Source organism: Galeopterus variegatus, unplaced genomic scaffold (genome assembly GCF_000696425.1).
Source record: "Galeopterus variegatus unplaced genomic scaffold, G_variegatus-3.0.2 Scaffold136, whole genome shotgun sequence".
In the NCBI taxonomy this organism is placed as follows: Eukaryota; Metazoa; Chordata; class Mammalia; order Dermoptera; family Cynocephalidae; genus Galeopterus; species Galeopterus variegatus.
Window position 1 is genome coordinate 341,293 of NW_007726247.1, and position 18,217 is coordinate 359,509.

General features: G+C 38.5%; 1 protein-coding gene across 1 annotated transcript in view; it reads right to left on the reverse strand.

Annotated features, from left to right (window-relative positions):
* Positions 1–4,060: 4,060 nt before the first annotated feature.
* KIAA1324L (KIAA1324-like ortholog) overlaps positions 4,061–18,217 on the reverse strand; it is a 169,909-nt gene continuing 155,752 nt past the window's right edge. The window contains exons 20-22 of the mRNA XM_008589304.1: positions 17,533–17,711; positions 16,330–16,495; positions 4,061–4,587 (exon numbers count right to left, since the gene is read on the reverse strand). Of these exons, the coding sequence (XP_008587526.1) occupies positions 4,528–4,587; positions 16,330–16,495; positions 17,533–17,711 (405 nt within the window). The 3' untranslated portion in view covers positions 4,061–4,527. The remainder of the gene's footprint in view (positions 4,588–16,329; positions 16,496–17,532; positions 17,712–18,217) is intronic.

Below are 18,217 nucleotides of genomic sequence, written 5' to 3' on the forward strand. Positions count from 1 at the left end.
CCCCTCCAAGCCAAATTTACTGATATTCACAAGCTATTTTAGACAGAACTCTCCTTCCAGGAGTCATTAATAAAGTGAAGAAAATTCCTGCAAATTAAAATCCTTACTGGGACAATTTGTTCAAGGAAATTGGAAATCGGTTTCTTGAACCACCAATCATTGAAGGAATCTTAAACATCTTTTATAGCTCAATAAGTCTTAAAATAGGATTTGGTAAATGTGTGTGGATTGAGATATGCCCTGCCTGAATGAATGCAAATAGACCAGGGGACCCTCTCCAGTGCTAGGTCTCAAGAATTTATGCTGAATCTATTTTTATGCATCAATATTCCCTATTTCCACATGATTACTTTAAATGGATTTGTATATAAGATTGAATATTATCTCCAAATCCAGTTACCTTAGCAATAAATGTTATGTAAACCCCAAAGAGAGAAGGCTTTTAAAGCAATCTTTCTAATTTATGTTGAGCCAATTCACTTGCTTTGGTTTTATCATTCGCCAATCAATATCCATAATGGAGTACCAGAACTACAAGTCAGGAGAGTATCTGGCTCTGTCTTCAAGTAGATGATTAAATTATCAAGAGCAGGTGATGGGTTATTTTCTTCTTGAACATCTCTAGAGTCCTGACAAACTTAAGGTGCTAAGCTCCTAAAGAACAAAGAACCTGTGTGAAAACCAGATTCTTCTGAACAGTTTTGTTTGTGGTGGGTTGCAGTAATCTAAGCCAAGGGTCAGCAAACCATAGCCCACAGACCAAATCCTAGCCTACACCTGTTTTTATAAGGCCTGTGAGTTAAAATGCTTCTACATTTTTAAATAATTGGAAAAATATCAAAAGAGTATGAGGGTACTTGAAAAAATTCATGAAAGATTTGTATTATCTTTTAACTCTATTTTTCCATGAACATTTTGAAGTACCCTCATATTTTATGACACATGAACTTTAAGTGAAATTCAAATTTTAGTGTCCATAAAGTTTATTGGAATCCAGCCACACCCACCTGTTACATATCGTCCGCGGCTGCTTTCATACTACAATGGCAGAGGTGAGCAGTTGCAACAGAGACCACAGTCGTGCAAAGCCGAAAATACGAGGGGTCTTCAAAGAGTTCATGAAAAGATTCATACTATCTTTTAATTTAATTTTTCCATAAACTTTTTGAAGTACTCTTGTATGTACTATATGACCCTTTACAAAAAAAAAGTTCAACAGCCTCTGATCTAGACAATTTCAATGAATATCAATTGCAATATTTATAGTAATTAATTTTCCTTTCAATTATTCATCACCATCTTGAAGTTTTACTTCTTCCATTTATGATCCTAAACTGAACCCATCTAAAAATGTTAGCCCCAAAGAACAAAATCCAAAAGAGAGTAATCTCCAGCCAGTTACTATGAATGTGAACTCCATTTTAGTTTCCAAGGAATGAGTTCAGGCGTTGAGATTTTTTTTTAAAGTTTACTCTGCTTAGGACCTCTTCTTTAGGGCAAACTTAATTTAGGACTTGGGCCTATAAACCTGGGATGATATTCATGATTACTATAAAATAGATGTGAGGGAACTTTGGGTCCTCTGTAGATTTACTCTACATGTCATTAGTATAAAAAGATAAATGTGAGCAATATGCTGACTTTAAACTTGACCTGTGGAGTCATCTTCCCACCCAACCCCCAGGAAATTTACTTTCATGAGGAAAAGAGAAATGATCTACCTGTCAATCATCACCCACCACCTTGGGACCCGGAGACCCCAGATGATAAATGACCAGACCCAAGTAATTCTTCCACATAACCAATTTAAACCACCTTTTGGGGTGGGGGAGGGGGGAGGTTGGGGGGATAAAATAATGACAAAAGTCTACACAAAAATACTAAGAAATATTTTTAATCCTAGAAAGGATTTGATTACTAATAACTGAAGAGGGGGAAAGTCAATAATCAATAATAAAATTCAGTATTTTTAATCAAGTGAACACATATCAAATTGCTTAACACTGTCAAATGACATAATTTATCCACAAGAAGACATGTTCTCATCCAATGGAAAACTGATTTAAATATGTTTTGACAGAGTGCTGAGAGATGTTATAGGCGACAGTTGACTTAATGAAGTATTTAAGGCTTCAAAACTGTGCCTTTGAGAAAAATAACAACCTCTTCTCATACCACTTTTGGGGGCTAAAAGGAACAACAAATGTCAATTAAAAGTCACATACACATGATTAATTTGTTTATGACTTTCAATATTTCACTGAGCTTTGCAAAGGCCAGACATAAAACTAGTGAAATTATAGCCAGGACTGGTCTGAATATTTTCCTCATAATATACTTTCTGTCATACTTCTTCAGTGCTTGGAATAAATGACAAACCACTGAAATCCAAGGGAAAAGGCAGCTCCTTTCCAAAGATGTGACTGAGCTAACAAAATCTATTTAATATCTAAAATTAGAAATAAAATAAATTCTTCAATATCAACTACATTTTCAGAGAGTTCATTAAAATTTAAGGCATTTTTGACATGTCAGAGATTTTAGTCCAGTGACAGCAGAAAAAAGAAGCTACCTGGGAGCAAGTCCCAATTATCTCTATGGCTTGGAAGATACATGTTGAACACAGCCGAAGATGAAGGGATAGGTGACAGGTGACTCTGCGGAAACTAACTGTCCAGTCTACACAACTCTGCCAGGGTTCCTCTGAAAGGGTGAATTTCAAATGTATTTTCATTCTTCTGTTCAAATTTTGATCAAGATGGGAAAAGTCTCGTCAGCACTCTGGCAGTGGGGTAAAAATGAGCAATGCCAAAATAATTTCTTCTTTATAAAAAGATTCAAGAAATTAGATGCAAAAAAAGATTTATGCTAAGTGACACCATCCCTTAAATCCCACAACAATCAATAAAATAATGGCAACAGTGGAGATGTACACAAAACAAACATTCATTCAATAAAAAAATGGTCCAGTGTTTTACCCACCAGCCAAACAAACGCAATTATGTATTCATTTTTCTCCCATTTTCCACAAAAACTAAGACACTGCCTGCAGAATCCAAAATTACAAGTCATACTTCACTGAAATGCTTGGGGCAAAACATCCAACAAACCCTACTCATATGCCCTGCCTCTGTCAGCCATTCATGAGTCTTTTAAAAATCTGAATGGAGATCTATAAAGATTACTGTTTATTGGAAACAAACCAGAGCACCTTAGATCACCAATGGCCAGGAAACTCCCTGTTTTAAAACAAAGTTTACACAAAATTGGTCAAATCCAACTTCATTCAAACATCTTTCAACAAATAATATCCAAGTGGTGCTAATATCAGTAACCCATCACAGGAAATATAACAATTATCTGTATCACTTTTAAATAAGAATAACACATGTTTCATAACTGCTTATGCTACAACCACATTCTTATTATGAATACAATTATATGAAATTTTCCAAAAGTGAATTCTTGCCTTATTGGTGTAAAAAAAATATTCCAAGAAAGTCATAATCCTTAAAGACTTGTATCAGGAAAATAATAATATAACCTCTGATGCCTGACATGGGGACATGGGGTGAATGTTTTGGAGTTCATGAAATTACCCCAGTACCTTTCTTTGTACAGTTATCTGTACTTACACAGAAGCCATCCCACTTTCTACTTCATGATTTTGCAAGCAGTTTGATAAACTTTCCCACTTTAAATTATCCTTCAAGCATGACATAAACTGTTTAAGCCATTTAGGTTCTATGATAGTACCAGTTTGTTTGTATTAATATAAAGTGAAGGCTTATCCTTGCTTTTTTTTTTTTTTTTTAATGATTCCTCCAAACTTTCAGTGAAGCCCTTCTTACTAGCTCCAACAGGGATGGAATTTCAAAGGCATATAAGTTTAGATAACCCAAGCACATGCTAACTCTTCCTAAAATATCACTGATTACTTGACCTTCTAAAATCAAAGAAGATACCCTATGGAAAAAAAGAAAAATTTATTGTCTTTCATTGCTTACCATTTTTAATAGAAAAGATGTTGTAAGTTCTGCCAGGAAAAATAAATAATGGGAAAAATAACTATACCTTAAAAAAATTTTCAGATCTTCCCCAAAATATTTTAAAAAAAAAAAAATGGGATCACAATGCATATGCTGACATCTGCCCTCCAAAGCACACTTTTTATGTAGACATTATAAAGAATCAAAGTTACCCATTAGTTATATGGCATGCATCAGCAGTGTGCTGGTGGGCTTAAACTTGGTTTTCAATCATGTGTATATACAGATTAATCTCTTCCTGAGTTGAGCTTTATCTTCAGTTGAGACCCAAATCATTTGCTTTCCTCTTTTGGCAAGATACTTGACCATGTAATAAGGCAATCAAACATCTCAACCTCCTTCCCTTTTCAGCAGCATGGCCCTCCTCTGTGAGATCACCAATGTGACAGGGATGAGGACAGGCCCTAAAATAGGGGTCCTGTAAAAATAGAGAGCAGGTATCTTTGTCCATTAGTTCAAAGGCTACAGGACTGTTTCTTCATATATTTGGAGATCTTGAGGATTTCAGTTGAACAGACTCAAAATGGTCTTCTTTTTCCTAAAACAAAATATTAAAAACAAAATCAACTCACTGAAATTCCAATAGGATTTTAGGATCTTACATATCCAGAAGGAAAATTCCAGAAATCATTTTAATCTATATACCTGACACTTGCGATTAGGACTTTACATTTAAATTAACATGGCAGATATAAAACAGATAGCATGTCTACCCTTAAGGGTGCTTTTGATGTCCAAGAGATAAGACAGACAAATCAAAAATAGAAGCAAACACATGATTGCAATAGATACCAAAAGATGTAGCTGTGATTCTTTTGAAGAAACTTCTGAGACCCTTCCTAAGGGCATACCTGACCTGTGTGCTGAAACCAATGATCTCGCCATGCTAATTGTGGGGAATATAGAACTGACAGAAACTAAATCTTCTCAAGATAACACAGGCTGAATACTAAGAAAAAGGACACTCGAAGTAAGGAGAACACCAATAAGATATAAGACCATTTGGGTTCACTGATGTGTTTTAGAAAAATCTTTGGGGTACATGCCTACTAAAGATATTAAATGATTCATCTTAGATAGCAGATCAGAATTTTAAATCAAATACATCATTGCTGGTATATGTCATTTAATACATTCAAAATGTAGCCTGTTAAAATAAATTCTTCTTCAGTGGGGAAAAAGAGAAATAGGAGATGGGATTTCTCCCAACCTTTTAATTGTTTTAATTTAGAGACAGCTTTCTGAAGGCTGCTGAAATGCGGCAGGGGAACTATGCTATTAAAGAGAATAAAGGTGAAGAGAACTAGGATTACTTTTTTAATAAAATAAAATAAAAATAAATAAAGGAAATAGGAGGCCAACTAGTCCTAGATACAAATGGATGTAGGTCTAAAGAAGAGTGAAATGAGAAAATAACGGAAAGTACATACTGAGAGCTGTCAGAAAGGATAAGTTCGCTTCTGTGTTTGTCTTCATTTAAGCAAAGAAGTCCAAGAGCTTTAGGGCTACAGGGACAGAATTACAGAAAAAAAATCACAGCATAAACTCCAAGATACCACTTTTCCTCTGCCTTTTGCTGAGATGACAAGCCTCTGGGAGCACAGATGTAGATGCCCTCAGCGCTCTAGCTGACTGGCTCTGCAAGAACCTTCCTGAGGTTTCATGTTTATCAGCCTTAAAAATTTTTTAGAATAATCACTGATAATTCAAATATTTATTAAACACCCACTGTGTAGCAGGAACAGGACTAAACCTTAGGAATACAAAAATGAGTACAAAAGAACGTCTTCCCTCAAGGAGCTCACAGCATGCTAAAAGAAAGAACTTTAGGGTATCAGCAATAACCCATAAAGGAAATCTGAGATTTTTGTGACCTTTCCTTGAGAAGATTTGATTCAACAAGTTTAAAATAAAACACTGAAAACCCTTTATAAAATCATGTTGGGATCATAGGGCTTTAGTCTCCATGTCCTACAGGTTCACATGTAATTTTGCTCCTAGTGCTAATATGGTGGGATATACACATATGTACAGGTATTTGTGTGTGTATATGTACAGTTAGTAATGTAAGTAGTACCACTAATTGGGACTTCCTGATGACAGGAACTGTATTTCATTCATTTTTTAATTCCCAACACACAACATAAGGCCTAGCACATGGGAAGTTGTCAATTAATGGTTATAAAACTGGACTGAAACACCACATTGGAGAAGGAAAAATATTAGATTGGAACTTAGGAGATGTGGCTTCTTATCCCTACCTAAGCCGCCTTAGACAAATAAGTGAAACTCTCTAGGTCTCAGTTTACTCATGCATTAAAAAATGATGCCACACAGGGAGATCATTCTGAGCTCTAAGTTCAAGAATCTACTCAAAAGCCAACTTCTCCCAGAAGCTTCTCCTTACCTTGTCACTACCTACCCTGCTGTACTGCCTCTCCTCTGTGCTCCAAGAGGCCCTACTCTTGTCCTTGCCATACTGTGTGATGATCGCACGTGTGTGTGTGTCCTCCCCCAAAATAAATTGTGTCTAATTTGATGTATCTTCAAAATCTAGCAAAGCATATCATATAAGTGACTTTGGAATAAACAAATAAAAGAAACAAATTTTAAAAAATCAATTGAAGATTTGGGTTTTTTTTGTTTTTTTTTAAAAAAGATGACCGGTAAGGGGATCTCAACCCTTGGCTTGGTGTTGTCAGCACCACGCTCAGCCAGTGAGCTAACCGGCCATCCCCTATATAGGATCTGAACCCGTGGCCTTGGTGTTATCAGCACCACACTCTCCCGAGTGAGCCACAGGCCAGCCCTGAAGATTTGTTTCTAATGTTGAGATCCATAAATAAAACCCCATAAACACAGTGCAGTGCTAGGGAAATACCAAATAAGGTATGGCCTTTAGAACATGAATGGAGATATATAAGATAAAGCAAACCCTACATGACACAGCAGTCAAGAAACTTATAAACGTTTATGCTCTGTAAAATTATGCATAACAAACTTTAAAAAAATGGAACACACAATAAGACTATACAATGATATTTACAGTCAAACACTGGAAATTGCATAGGTATCCATCAACGGGAGAATGAATAAACAAATTTTGGTATGTCCATACAATAGAATACAACTCCTGAATAAAAAGAAATCTACTATTGATTACCACAACAGGTGGATAAATCCCAAAAACATGTTTCTGAGTGAAAGAAAACTTACACTGATTACTATACGTGATTACAATTACATGAAGTTGTAAAACAGACAAAACTAATCTGTGTTTTACTTTAGGACATGAGGGATTAACTATATGCAAAGAACATGAGGTTACTTCCAGAGATGATGCTAGTGTTCTATATCTTAATAGGATTTGGGATTATACAGGTATACAAATTTCTCAAAATTTATCCAATTGTATACTTGTGATGTGTGCATTTCACCTTTAAAAAACCTTAAAGTATTGAATTCCCATGAATGATATGTACCCTGAAGTGTTTAGAGGTGAAGTGTACTGAAGTCTACAACTTCCTTTGAAAGATAAAAAAAAAAAAAAGATGGATTTATAAAAAGATAGAGATATGGGGCCAGCCCGGTGGCGCAATGGATAGTGCGCCGCTTGGGAAGCGCGGCGGCGCTCCCACCTGAGGGTTCGGATCCCACATGCCGACCGGTTCCCGCTCACTGGCTGAGCAAGGCGCGGGAGCAACCCCGAGGGTTGCAATCCCGTTGCCGGTCCCCGGTCCGGTGCGGGGGCAACACTGAGGGTTGCGATCCGTTGCCGGACACGGAAAAAGACAAAAAGACAAAAAAAAAAAAAGATAGAGATATGAAGAGGAGAGCTCTTTATTATAAAATATAGAAAAATGTAGCTTGTGCAAGTATGACTGGACCACCGTATAATTCTTTCAACTTTAATATTTCAAAATTTTATTTTAAAAAGTAAAAAATATATATGCTGACTAAAATTGCTATTTAAATCAAAATGTGGTACACTGATCCTTCTCAGGGAGAAAAACTCTATCCTCTATCTTGCTCCCTGCGATTGTTTTCAAGAACTTTTCAAGTTTTCAATGGTCTGGCTATAACAACAGAGGAGGTACTGTAATATAAAGAAATAAAAGTTTATGTAATACTTCAACCTACTCCCTCTCCTTGAATAATTCCACTTATTAAGATTCAGCTTAGGGATCACTTTCTCTTAAAAATCATTCCTGGCACCTAAATGCTCCCTTCACTATGAAACAGACCTGAAAGCTAGAGATAGAGTCTTCCCTGTGGAGCAAACCGCAGACATGCTTCCTGCCTATTACAAAAGATTCAGGTTCCCTAAGCTAAGGGTTCCTCTTTCATAATGCAATCCACTGTGTGTGCAGATGTTACCTAGTCCTCTTCATTCTGTGGAAAGCGGGGCTTGAGGAACAAGCAAACACTGATATTTTGGTTAACGCTAATGCTGTGAATAATAAACTGTGTTTTGTCTCTGACCCAGGAGACTCATGTCCATGAAACATGTTAGGCCAATTTGTTGGCTAACAAGTACAGTGAAATTTCAAAACCTTCAGAATTCTTTACTGTTTTGCTTGATAAGGTTGGGAAACTGACAGAGACAAGGCTTTCTGAAAGAGGAGGTATGAGAGATTCACACGGTGATTAACAAGAGTTGAGGGAACAAGAATTACAAAGACTCCACGGGAACTGGAGGCAAACATGTTGACCAAATCATATGGTTAAAAAAGCAATAAACAGTTCTCCACTTTATTGTCTGGTAATGAAGAGGAATTGGAGAGGTAGGTGCAGGCTGAGTACTAGGAAATGGGTTAAAGAGTTCCCAGTCCAGCTGCCTGAACAGTGCCCTGAATGTTGTTAACTCTTCTCTGGGCAGGAGGACTTCCTAGCTAGCCAGGCAATTCGCCTCAGGTATGCCTGGTGGTAATAACTACTACTAAAATTTATCCTGATAGTAAAAGAAAGTTTTAACCTCTTTCAAACAAAGGTTACAGAGACATGTACTGACAAGCACTAAAGGGGAGAGAATGGAGACCACTTATGATCAGAAACTGGTGAATTGCTAGAATTTGGGCTGGTTCACTTTGGAGATGATGTGGCAGGACTCTGATTGTTAAGGAAGAATGGCAATAGCTGGGCCATTTTAGGGCTCAATACATCTTGCAATCTATCATGCCAATTTTAGAGCCATTCAAAGATGACAGTAAAAGGTCTCAGAGGTTTTGAAGTGGGTCCTGACTACCATAACAGAGCTTTGGCTTCCTCTGGGAGAGTTTCCTGAGACTAATTCACATAGAAAAACTTAGTGAGGCTTTGACTACTATTTGAGCTCTTTTTTGTCTTTTTTCATGACCGGCAACGGATCGCAACCCTCAGTGTCGCGCCTGTACCGGACCGGGACCGGCAACGGGATCGCAACCCTCGGTGTTGCCCCCGCACCTCGCTCAGCCAGTATGCGGCCGGTCTGCATGTGGGATCCGAACCCTCGGCAGGAGCGCCGCCGCGCTTCCCAAGCGGCGCACTGTAGCAGTGCGCCACCGGGCCGGCCCCTACTATTTGAGCTCTTATCACCCCAGATTGGGTTTAGAAGGCGGAAGAAGGTCACTGGACAATGAGAAATTGACCCAAAGGAATCTAGATAAATTAGTATGGTCAGTTCCATCATGGAAATTTCCTCTATCCTTTATGTTAAAACTAATGTTAAAACTAGACATTAGCTAAGATGTCATGACAACAGAGCAAGAAATAATTGTGGCTCAAGATGGATTCATTTTTAAAAAAGGGGGGGCCAATATGTAACTCAAATCCAAATCAACAAAAGAACACAAAACTTGCAGCCTCAGTGGAAAGCAATTTTGCTTTGGCCTCTAAGTCAAGGGCCCCCCAAAACTGAAATAGATGATGTCAGTAATGATAACCTTGCCATTCAATATAGAACTTTGTGTGGACCAAAAACACTGGAAATTTGGTTGGATCGTGTGCAGTGATGTGCTGCTCGAACGCAAAAACAGATACAAAAGACAAAGATTTTCCTTCCCTCTGTACTCTTACTCCCTCTCTCCCCATCTACCTGGACTTCAGCTGCTTTAAGGAGATGACTAGGAGAGGGACCAAAGTTTATCCCATCACCAAGAGAGACTGAAGACCATATACACCCATCTGAGTGTGCTAGGGAACCTTGGAGAGACGTTCTCAAACATGCATGACTGTGTTGGTTGCAGCATGCAAGTCACCATTCTACCTGAACCTCAAGAGAGGGGCATGTAAATAATGGGGTTTGAGTAAGGCTTAGAGCAGGGAGGGGAAGGTAACGAGACCTTGCAGAGGGGTTCTGTGTGCCCATTCAAGATACTGTCTTGTTGCTTCTTCATCTGAATCCTATGTACTTCCCCATCTCATACAGGAGATTCCCTGATCAAGGACAGACACACCTAGAGAAGGGCTGGAACACCCCAGAGGTCCCTAACTCCTCCACCATTTGCAACAAATGGGCGAGTCAGGATTTCACACAAGTTCATCTACCTTCTGATGCCCAAAGAGGTCACTATATAAACGACATCTTGTTGAAGTCAAGTCAGAAGCCTTCATCTCAAGAGCACTGCCTGTGTTATCAAACTTCCACTAGCAGAGGTGGCTGATAAACCTCCACAAAATTCAGGGACCTGCTAGCTAAGCAAAGTTCCTTGGGACTATGTAGGCAGATTTGTGATACTAAATGTACCCAGCAGTCAAGGAAAAACGGCCAGCACCTTACTTAACTCTTTGCTATTGGAGACAGTGTAGGCCTCACTTGAATATTCTACTAGCTCTTTTATGTGGGTACTTCAAAAAGTTCATAGAAAAACCTGCATTATAGGGCCGGCCCGGTGGCGCACTGCTACAGTGCGCCGCCTGGGAAGCACGGCGGCGCTCCCGCCGAGGGTTCGGATCCCACATACGGACTGGCCGCTCACTGGCTGAGCGAGGTGCGGGAGCGGTACTGAGGGTTGCGATCCCGTTGCTGGTCCCGGTCTGGTGCGGGCACGACACTGAGGGTTGCAATCCGTTGCCGGTCACGAAAAAAGACAAAAAGGAAAAAAAAAAAAAAAAAACCTGCATTATCTTTTAACTATATTTTTCCACAAGCTTTTTGAAGTTTTTCTTTATATATCAGCTTTTTTCCTTATATATCAGCTAACCCACAAAATAGTATCCTTTGAATTGGGCCCAAACTAACAGGCTATGTTAAAAGCTCTTCAGAAAGCTGAGGCACACTCTCTACCCTCACAACCCTAATGACAACTAACTTTGTGCTACAATCCTCTGTGATTAGTGATTTTGCCAGTTGAAAACTCTGGCAACAGGAGGCAGCCTCACCCCAGAGGCAACCTTTGGAGTTTTAGACTCATCACTTCCTTGACATGGCTACCAGGTATAGCCCTTCTGAAAATCAGCTATTAGCTTGTTACTGAGTTCTAGTCAAAACTGAATGTCATTCCCATGTAGACCTTATAACTCTATAGTTTGATAGTTCCAGTTATGGTATGTCAACCAGATAGGAAGGGCCCAATAAGCCTCACTTGTTATATTTAAATGGCATATATTTGAGAATGCAGTTGGTCTTGCCCAAGTGGCATCTTGGTCTCATAGGAAAACATGTCAGTATGCCCTTGGAGGGAAACTTTATCCCCTACTCCACGGCCCGTAACAGAGCCTCCGGCTTTCTTCATAAAGGTTCTACTACATGCCTGGGCCTGGTTCACTGACGACTGGTTGAACTGAAACTCAATGATGTCCACTGGCTGCTAGAGGTGTTCAATCCCAGCCTCATGCACACATTACTAAAAACCAGTAAGATTGCCCAGCTCACTGGACAGAACTCAAAGGCATTCTCACAGATATGAACAATGCTTTTCTTGGTAAGCCTTGTTACATTTTTCTAACTCTTGAGCTATTTATTACCAATGGCCCAGCTATTTTGTTTGCCACTTGGAAAACTGCAGACTGTCATATTTAAATCACCCCTCTTCGGAGCCACAGCTCTGGAAATAAATCTCAGCTCCTGATCATATCATCTGTGTCACTCATGTAGATGCCCACGATAGGGACCCATCCTACGAAAAGATGAATCAAATAGAATCAAGCTGCTTACAGAGACTGCACTACGTGTAGGCACCAAACTTTTTGCAAATTCTGCATGGATGGATCCATCATCCGGCCCAACATAACAATGTGTTTGCTCTACTCTGGGCACAACATAAAGAACTCTATTTCTCTGCTAAAGAGGTTACCACAGCATGCCAGATTTGGGACTCATGCCAAAAGTTGACCAATTTTTCCCTGGCATATTGATTACATCATACCTTTGACCACTTCTTTGGGCTAGTGGTCGTGCCTCACCACTGCTGACACCTGTTCAGGTTTTGGTGTTGCTCTTCTAGTCTGGTCGTATAACTCTAGCCACACCATTGTGGCCCTTGAAAAAAATCTGGATAAGGTTTGTGGCTTTACAGACCACTTGCAGTTTGACAATAGTGTACTTTCTAATCACAAAACCTACCCAGAAATCATCTGAGAGTAGAGGTCCATTCAATGGACCTTCCACACTTCCTTCCAACAAAAGGTATATCATGTCAATAAGCATTGAAATGGCCTTCTTAGAAACTGACTCCAAAAGATTTCTGTCTATTTCCCTCACCTCCTCCTGTTCCACACATCTTAGAAAGGCAGTTTGATCACTAAATATGGCTATCCATGGAAAGGGATCATTTCCTCTTGGCTGCTTCATGGGTAATGAAGAGGGAAAAAATATAGACACACACACATTCTACAAAAGGTTATATAAACATCTGAAAACCTGGGATTCTGCCTGACCATTCCTGGGAGTGAGGTGCCCTTACTTACTCCAATAGCAAACCCCAGTCTGCCTGGGTATAACCTGTAGTGTTATAGAGCCAGAATCTAGTGTTATAAAGCAAGAGTCAGGTCTAGGAGGTTCAAACATAATTCTGGTTTAACCACCAGTATTGTTGTCTTGTTGAATTGTCATGTCCTTCTGGATTGCCTCAAAAAGGACAATGGCCATTTGAGTACACTGCTCACCAAGTCCCACCACTATGGCCCACATGGGCAAGGGAAGAGTAAATACTGGGTCTCCATAAGTTTTTTAAAATGCCCTTATCCCTTCTGCACCTGAATGTTTTGGAGGATAGATCTAGTCACCAAGAGGGGATAAGTAGAAATAAGGCAAAGTAGCTACCAAAATGGGACAAACTGATTTTGTGGCAGTGGAGGGAGACCACAGTGCAGTCTAACAATGGGGCAACTGGGAAAGAAATACCCTACACCCTGAGAGGTATGAAGGAAGGAGAAATATTAATGATTTCTTTTCCAGAGCCACCCTGTCACCTTTGTACAAATAAAAATGCCATGGTATGGCTCTCCCAAACTATTGCAAGTGCCTTTAATTTAAATGACTCCTAGGTCTGCCATACCCACCACATGCTCTAATCACAATTTGATTGGCACTCCCCTTAAACTTACTAAGAAACCTATCAGATACAGTAGGGGATGGTCCCAGCTCCTGCCACAGAATAATGTCAATCAACATCTCCATTCCCATAGTCATCATTCAGTCATTCCATGCAGTGGACAAATACCACCCAGTCTGCAGTGTGGACGAACAGTAAACATTGAACTGACTGCAGTCTCCCCAAAGGCAAAGAACAGACACAAATATTTGAGGTGAACTGGAAAGCCTAAGATTTACTAGCCAGCACAGAGGCCACTTGCAGGCACCGCCAATCTGTGTCACCTGACTGATGCAGGTCCCACTTGGTGTCCCCAACAATTGTAAATAATACTTTCTTTCCAGAGGCACCATGTGTACCTCCAGGACTATACTTCTTGTGTAGGAGTCAGGCATTAAGTTGCTTCCCTCCAGAAAATATGGTGGCTTGCACCTTTAAGAGATCTTCAAATATTTATGGAAACATCCCCATAGGTCATGTAGCCCTCCTTGGAGAAATGCAAGGACCCTTCCAAAATGAGTGAATGACTGACTTATTAGTCACATTCCTCCTATGGACAGTTATTCAATTAGAAAAGGTGGCATAAATTTGTTTCTGACTTTAGCTGAAGTAATCAATGATACCACCTCAGCCGTTGAAAGCATTCAGGTCAACATTAACTCACTGTCCATACATTCTTATGGACAATATAATTACCCTATACTTCTTCCAGGAGGGCCAAGACAAAGTCTGTGCAATCACTAAAATATCCTAGATACAATGTACTAGATTAGTGTACTTGAACTGTCTTGTATGATCCTAGATCAAAAGGATAATAACCTCTTGGTTGAGTACACTGCTCACCAAGTCCCCTACCATGTTCCATGTAGACAAAAGTGGGAGATATATTAATTAGATCTCTGTTAGTTTTTGAAAATTCCCTTGTCCCTTTTCTACCTGAATCTTATAGAAGAACATCTGGGCGCCAATGGAAACATCTCAGGCTGCGCAGAAAGGTCAAGTCAACACAGAGATTTAAGGAGAAAGTCATCTAGTTTTCTAAGGTAGACCTAATGGTTTATGGCATCTGTTCAGCTAGTTGGGTCTGGGACCCTGAGGGTATGATTGAGGTTAATAATGCAAGTTGGCCTCATCTCGCTGCTTGGTGTCTAAGCCAAGATGGCATAGAAACAAAGTTTGGATACTGTCGGAAGACAATTCTCCATGGTTCTCTTGCATTTCTGCACATCTTATGAGTGAGACACTGATTTCCCTTTGTCCTAGGCTATCTTTTCAAGAATATTTGCAAGCCTTGGAAGATGATATTGTCTCTTTCCAGAGTAAAGGGCAGATTGCTTACAGTCTGGGAAATAGTGCCTCCCTCTGGCTCAACAGAAAGCTATGCTACATGTACAGTACAATAAAGATAATAGCTCCCTTTGGAGCAAAGGATGGGCATGCTTACTGCCCATCTGAAAATTTAGGTTCCCAAAGCTTAGAGCTCCTTTCCTGTAATACAATAAAGTGTTATCATTTCTTCTGCACATAGTCCTGTGGGAACTGGGGCTTTGGGAACTGGTACGAATGCTATCACTCTGGCTAGTACTTCTCTGTGCGTACTAAACTGTCCTTTGTCTCTGACCAGGAGTCTTATGTCTTCTAAAGTGTCCATACAACTGTGGCAGACTCACTTGTTAGCTTTCAGGTAAGGTAAAAATCTCAGTTGTTGACACTCATTATATATTTATTATTCCATAACAATAGTATCCTCCCTGCACTCCAATATTAATTAAAGAAAAAAATTAAATAACCATTAGTAGAAGGGGAAGATGGTCTGTTTATTTTATTCTTAAATAATCCCCATACATAGATATATAAAGAGTAAAAGGAAGTAGTTACTAAATATTCCATAAATGTAATATTTTGCCACTTGTCCATTCTGCTATAAATTGTTTGAAAGATACTTTCTTTCTTCTGTTTCATTCTATTTTTAATCTTGAGTGGGTTAAAGCTGGTAACTTCCCATATTTTAAATCAATGTAAAACATTTTTTCAAACAACATTTAAGGTTTCATGTTATGTTTGGACACAGTACTCATCCCAAAGCTGACAGATGTGGTGGCATCTGATATGGTACCTTAAATACCTCGATAGCTCTTATAACTCTTGCTTTCTCTATGTGAAACAATCTTGGTATAAAATAAAAACAAAAAAAGAAAAGTATGGATGAATATGAGATCTTTTACTAATCTAAATTTTTTGGTTTTTTTAGTTATGAAATAATACATTATCTTTGTGAAAATGCAAATATTACAAAAATATATTACTTCAAAGACTAATCACTCATTAGTTCATTGTTCCCAAAAAGCAGTTATTGTTAAGTTTGCTATGAAAATGGTAACACAAATGTATATTTAATAGAAATATGATAGTCTACTTGTTTTTACTTTATCTTGAACCTATTGACTTACCAGTACACAAACACATCTCCATCTTTAACAGCTGCAGAGTTGCACAGTATTCCATTACTTTGATGTATTAAAATTTCTCATCTAACTCCTTATTGATGGTGTTTACGGTGGCTTTTTCCACTTTGTTAATCAGCAAAAACAATGCTGCACTGAATATTTTTGCATTTACATCACGGACCTCCTAAGAGTATTTCTGCTGGATAAATACCCAGTAAGATATAACCACGATGAATGACAGAGCATGAATGATACTATTAGGTCAATACGGTCCCTAATTTATAAATGCCTGGTAATAACAGGTTAAAATTCTGTTCTCACCTTTGTTGCCAGGGATTTGAGTTTTCCCAGTAGTGACTGTTTATTGGAATATACAAGTTCCTCTTCATTTTCTTCTCCTTCCATGATAGCACAACTGTCTGCAGCTGGGAGTTCACACTCTTTTGAGTTAGTCGTCATTACTAATTTGGAATATTTGTACTCCAGTCTGAGGAGTGATAAATAAAATAAGTAAATAACAAAGTGGCTGTTTATTTTTATATGTTAATACTTATTTTAGGTGGCCATATGCCAGCTCATTAAATTGTCTTGTAGCACAATTGCTCCACCAACAAATTTCTCTCACCTATAGCCATAGCAAGGTGTGCTCACATTTATCTACCATCTACATACAAATATTTCCCAGGATGTCAGAGAATCGGCCCAATATAGTTAATCCTACCACTTACTTTACCTTGACTAAACTGTCCAATTTTGAAGAACTTGTGGAAAACAAAGAAAAACTTTGAGTTCTGAATATATTTTCTTAATTTATGAATATTTGGAAGTCAATTCTCTATTAAGTTTTCCAATGTTTAGTTCATAGGGATGAAAATATCAAACAGGCAAGTGATTTGGTCTTTACTATCTAAATCACCATTCCACTTCCCACCCCAGATATTCCAGTTGTCCCCAGATATTACCATATAGAACTTCCATAGCCTTACTGAGATACAAATTATTTTAATAAAAGATTAAAATCATGTAATAGAACAATATATATACTCAGGGGTTGGACTCAATATTCAATTCCCAATTCTTAGAGACCTGGAATAAATAAATGTATTATTTGCCTGTGCAGTTAGTCTGTTTCTTTGCAAATATCTGCCCCCAAGAAATTGAAAAAGAAAAGGGGGGATGGGCAAGATGACAGCATGATGTCAAAACAGACACAGACAGAAAATCTGCCTTCCAATCTCAGCTCTGCTACCATATACCTGAGTAACATGGAACCTCCAGTTTTCTTTGTTTTTTAAGAGATGGACCTAATTCAATGATCTCTAACGTTCTATGATCTTTCTATTGTCAGAATAACCACCATTTCCTCTACTTGCTTTCTCAAAAGCCTTTCTTACAACTCCTTCACTAGGAGAAATTTCTTGTCTCTGAGAGACTCTATCCTATATAATGATTAAGTCTAAAATTATCACAACAAAACAAATTATCCTCATGTTCTTATATGATCATTCCAACGAGGTTACTTACTTTTGATTCTTTTTCCAGAAGTAGCAAGTTAGAGCCACCAGCAAAACAGCTGTGAAAGCTCCTACACCTGCTCCCACTTTTAGCCAAAAGTCAACTGTTTCACAGGTGGACAACTTTTTCTCTGGCAAAGAAATTCCTTTAATGCACCATTTAGGTTCATTCCACACATATAAGGTTTCCTTTAAATAAATAAAACCACAGACAACATGAGAAATGAGATTCAGATTCAATTTTGAAAGCTAGATTTGCTACAAGATCAATTTCTCATGTAGAAGAAAAGGTTTTGCTAACCCTTTACTCATAGTAGGCAGAGAGGATTATTCAGCATTCATTTAATAGAAGACTCAGAAGAGAAGAAAGATACAGAAGTGAATGAACAAGGAAATAAAAATGCAAAAACCAAATAAAACATAGATTGTCACATCAGAAGAGTTCCTTACATGCTGAGATGGTTGAATAATGACTCCAACTGGACACATCTTTTGGGCTATTTTCCTAAAATTTTTAATGATCCCTGACTTCTTAATCATGTTTTGTTTTGTTTTGTTGGTGGCTGGCCAGTATGGAGATCCGAACCCTTGATGTTGGTGTTACAACACCAAGCTCTAACCAACTGGGCTACCAGCCAGCCCTTAATCATGTTTTTGAATGAAAGCTTAGGTTGCTTAATATAATTAACTGGAAT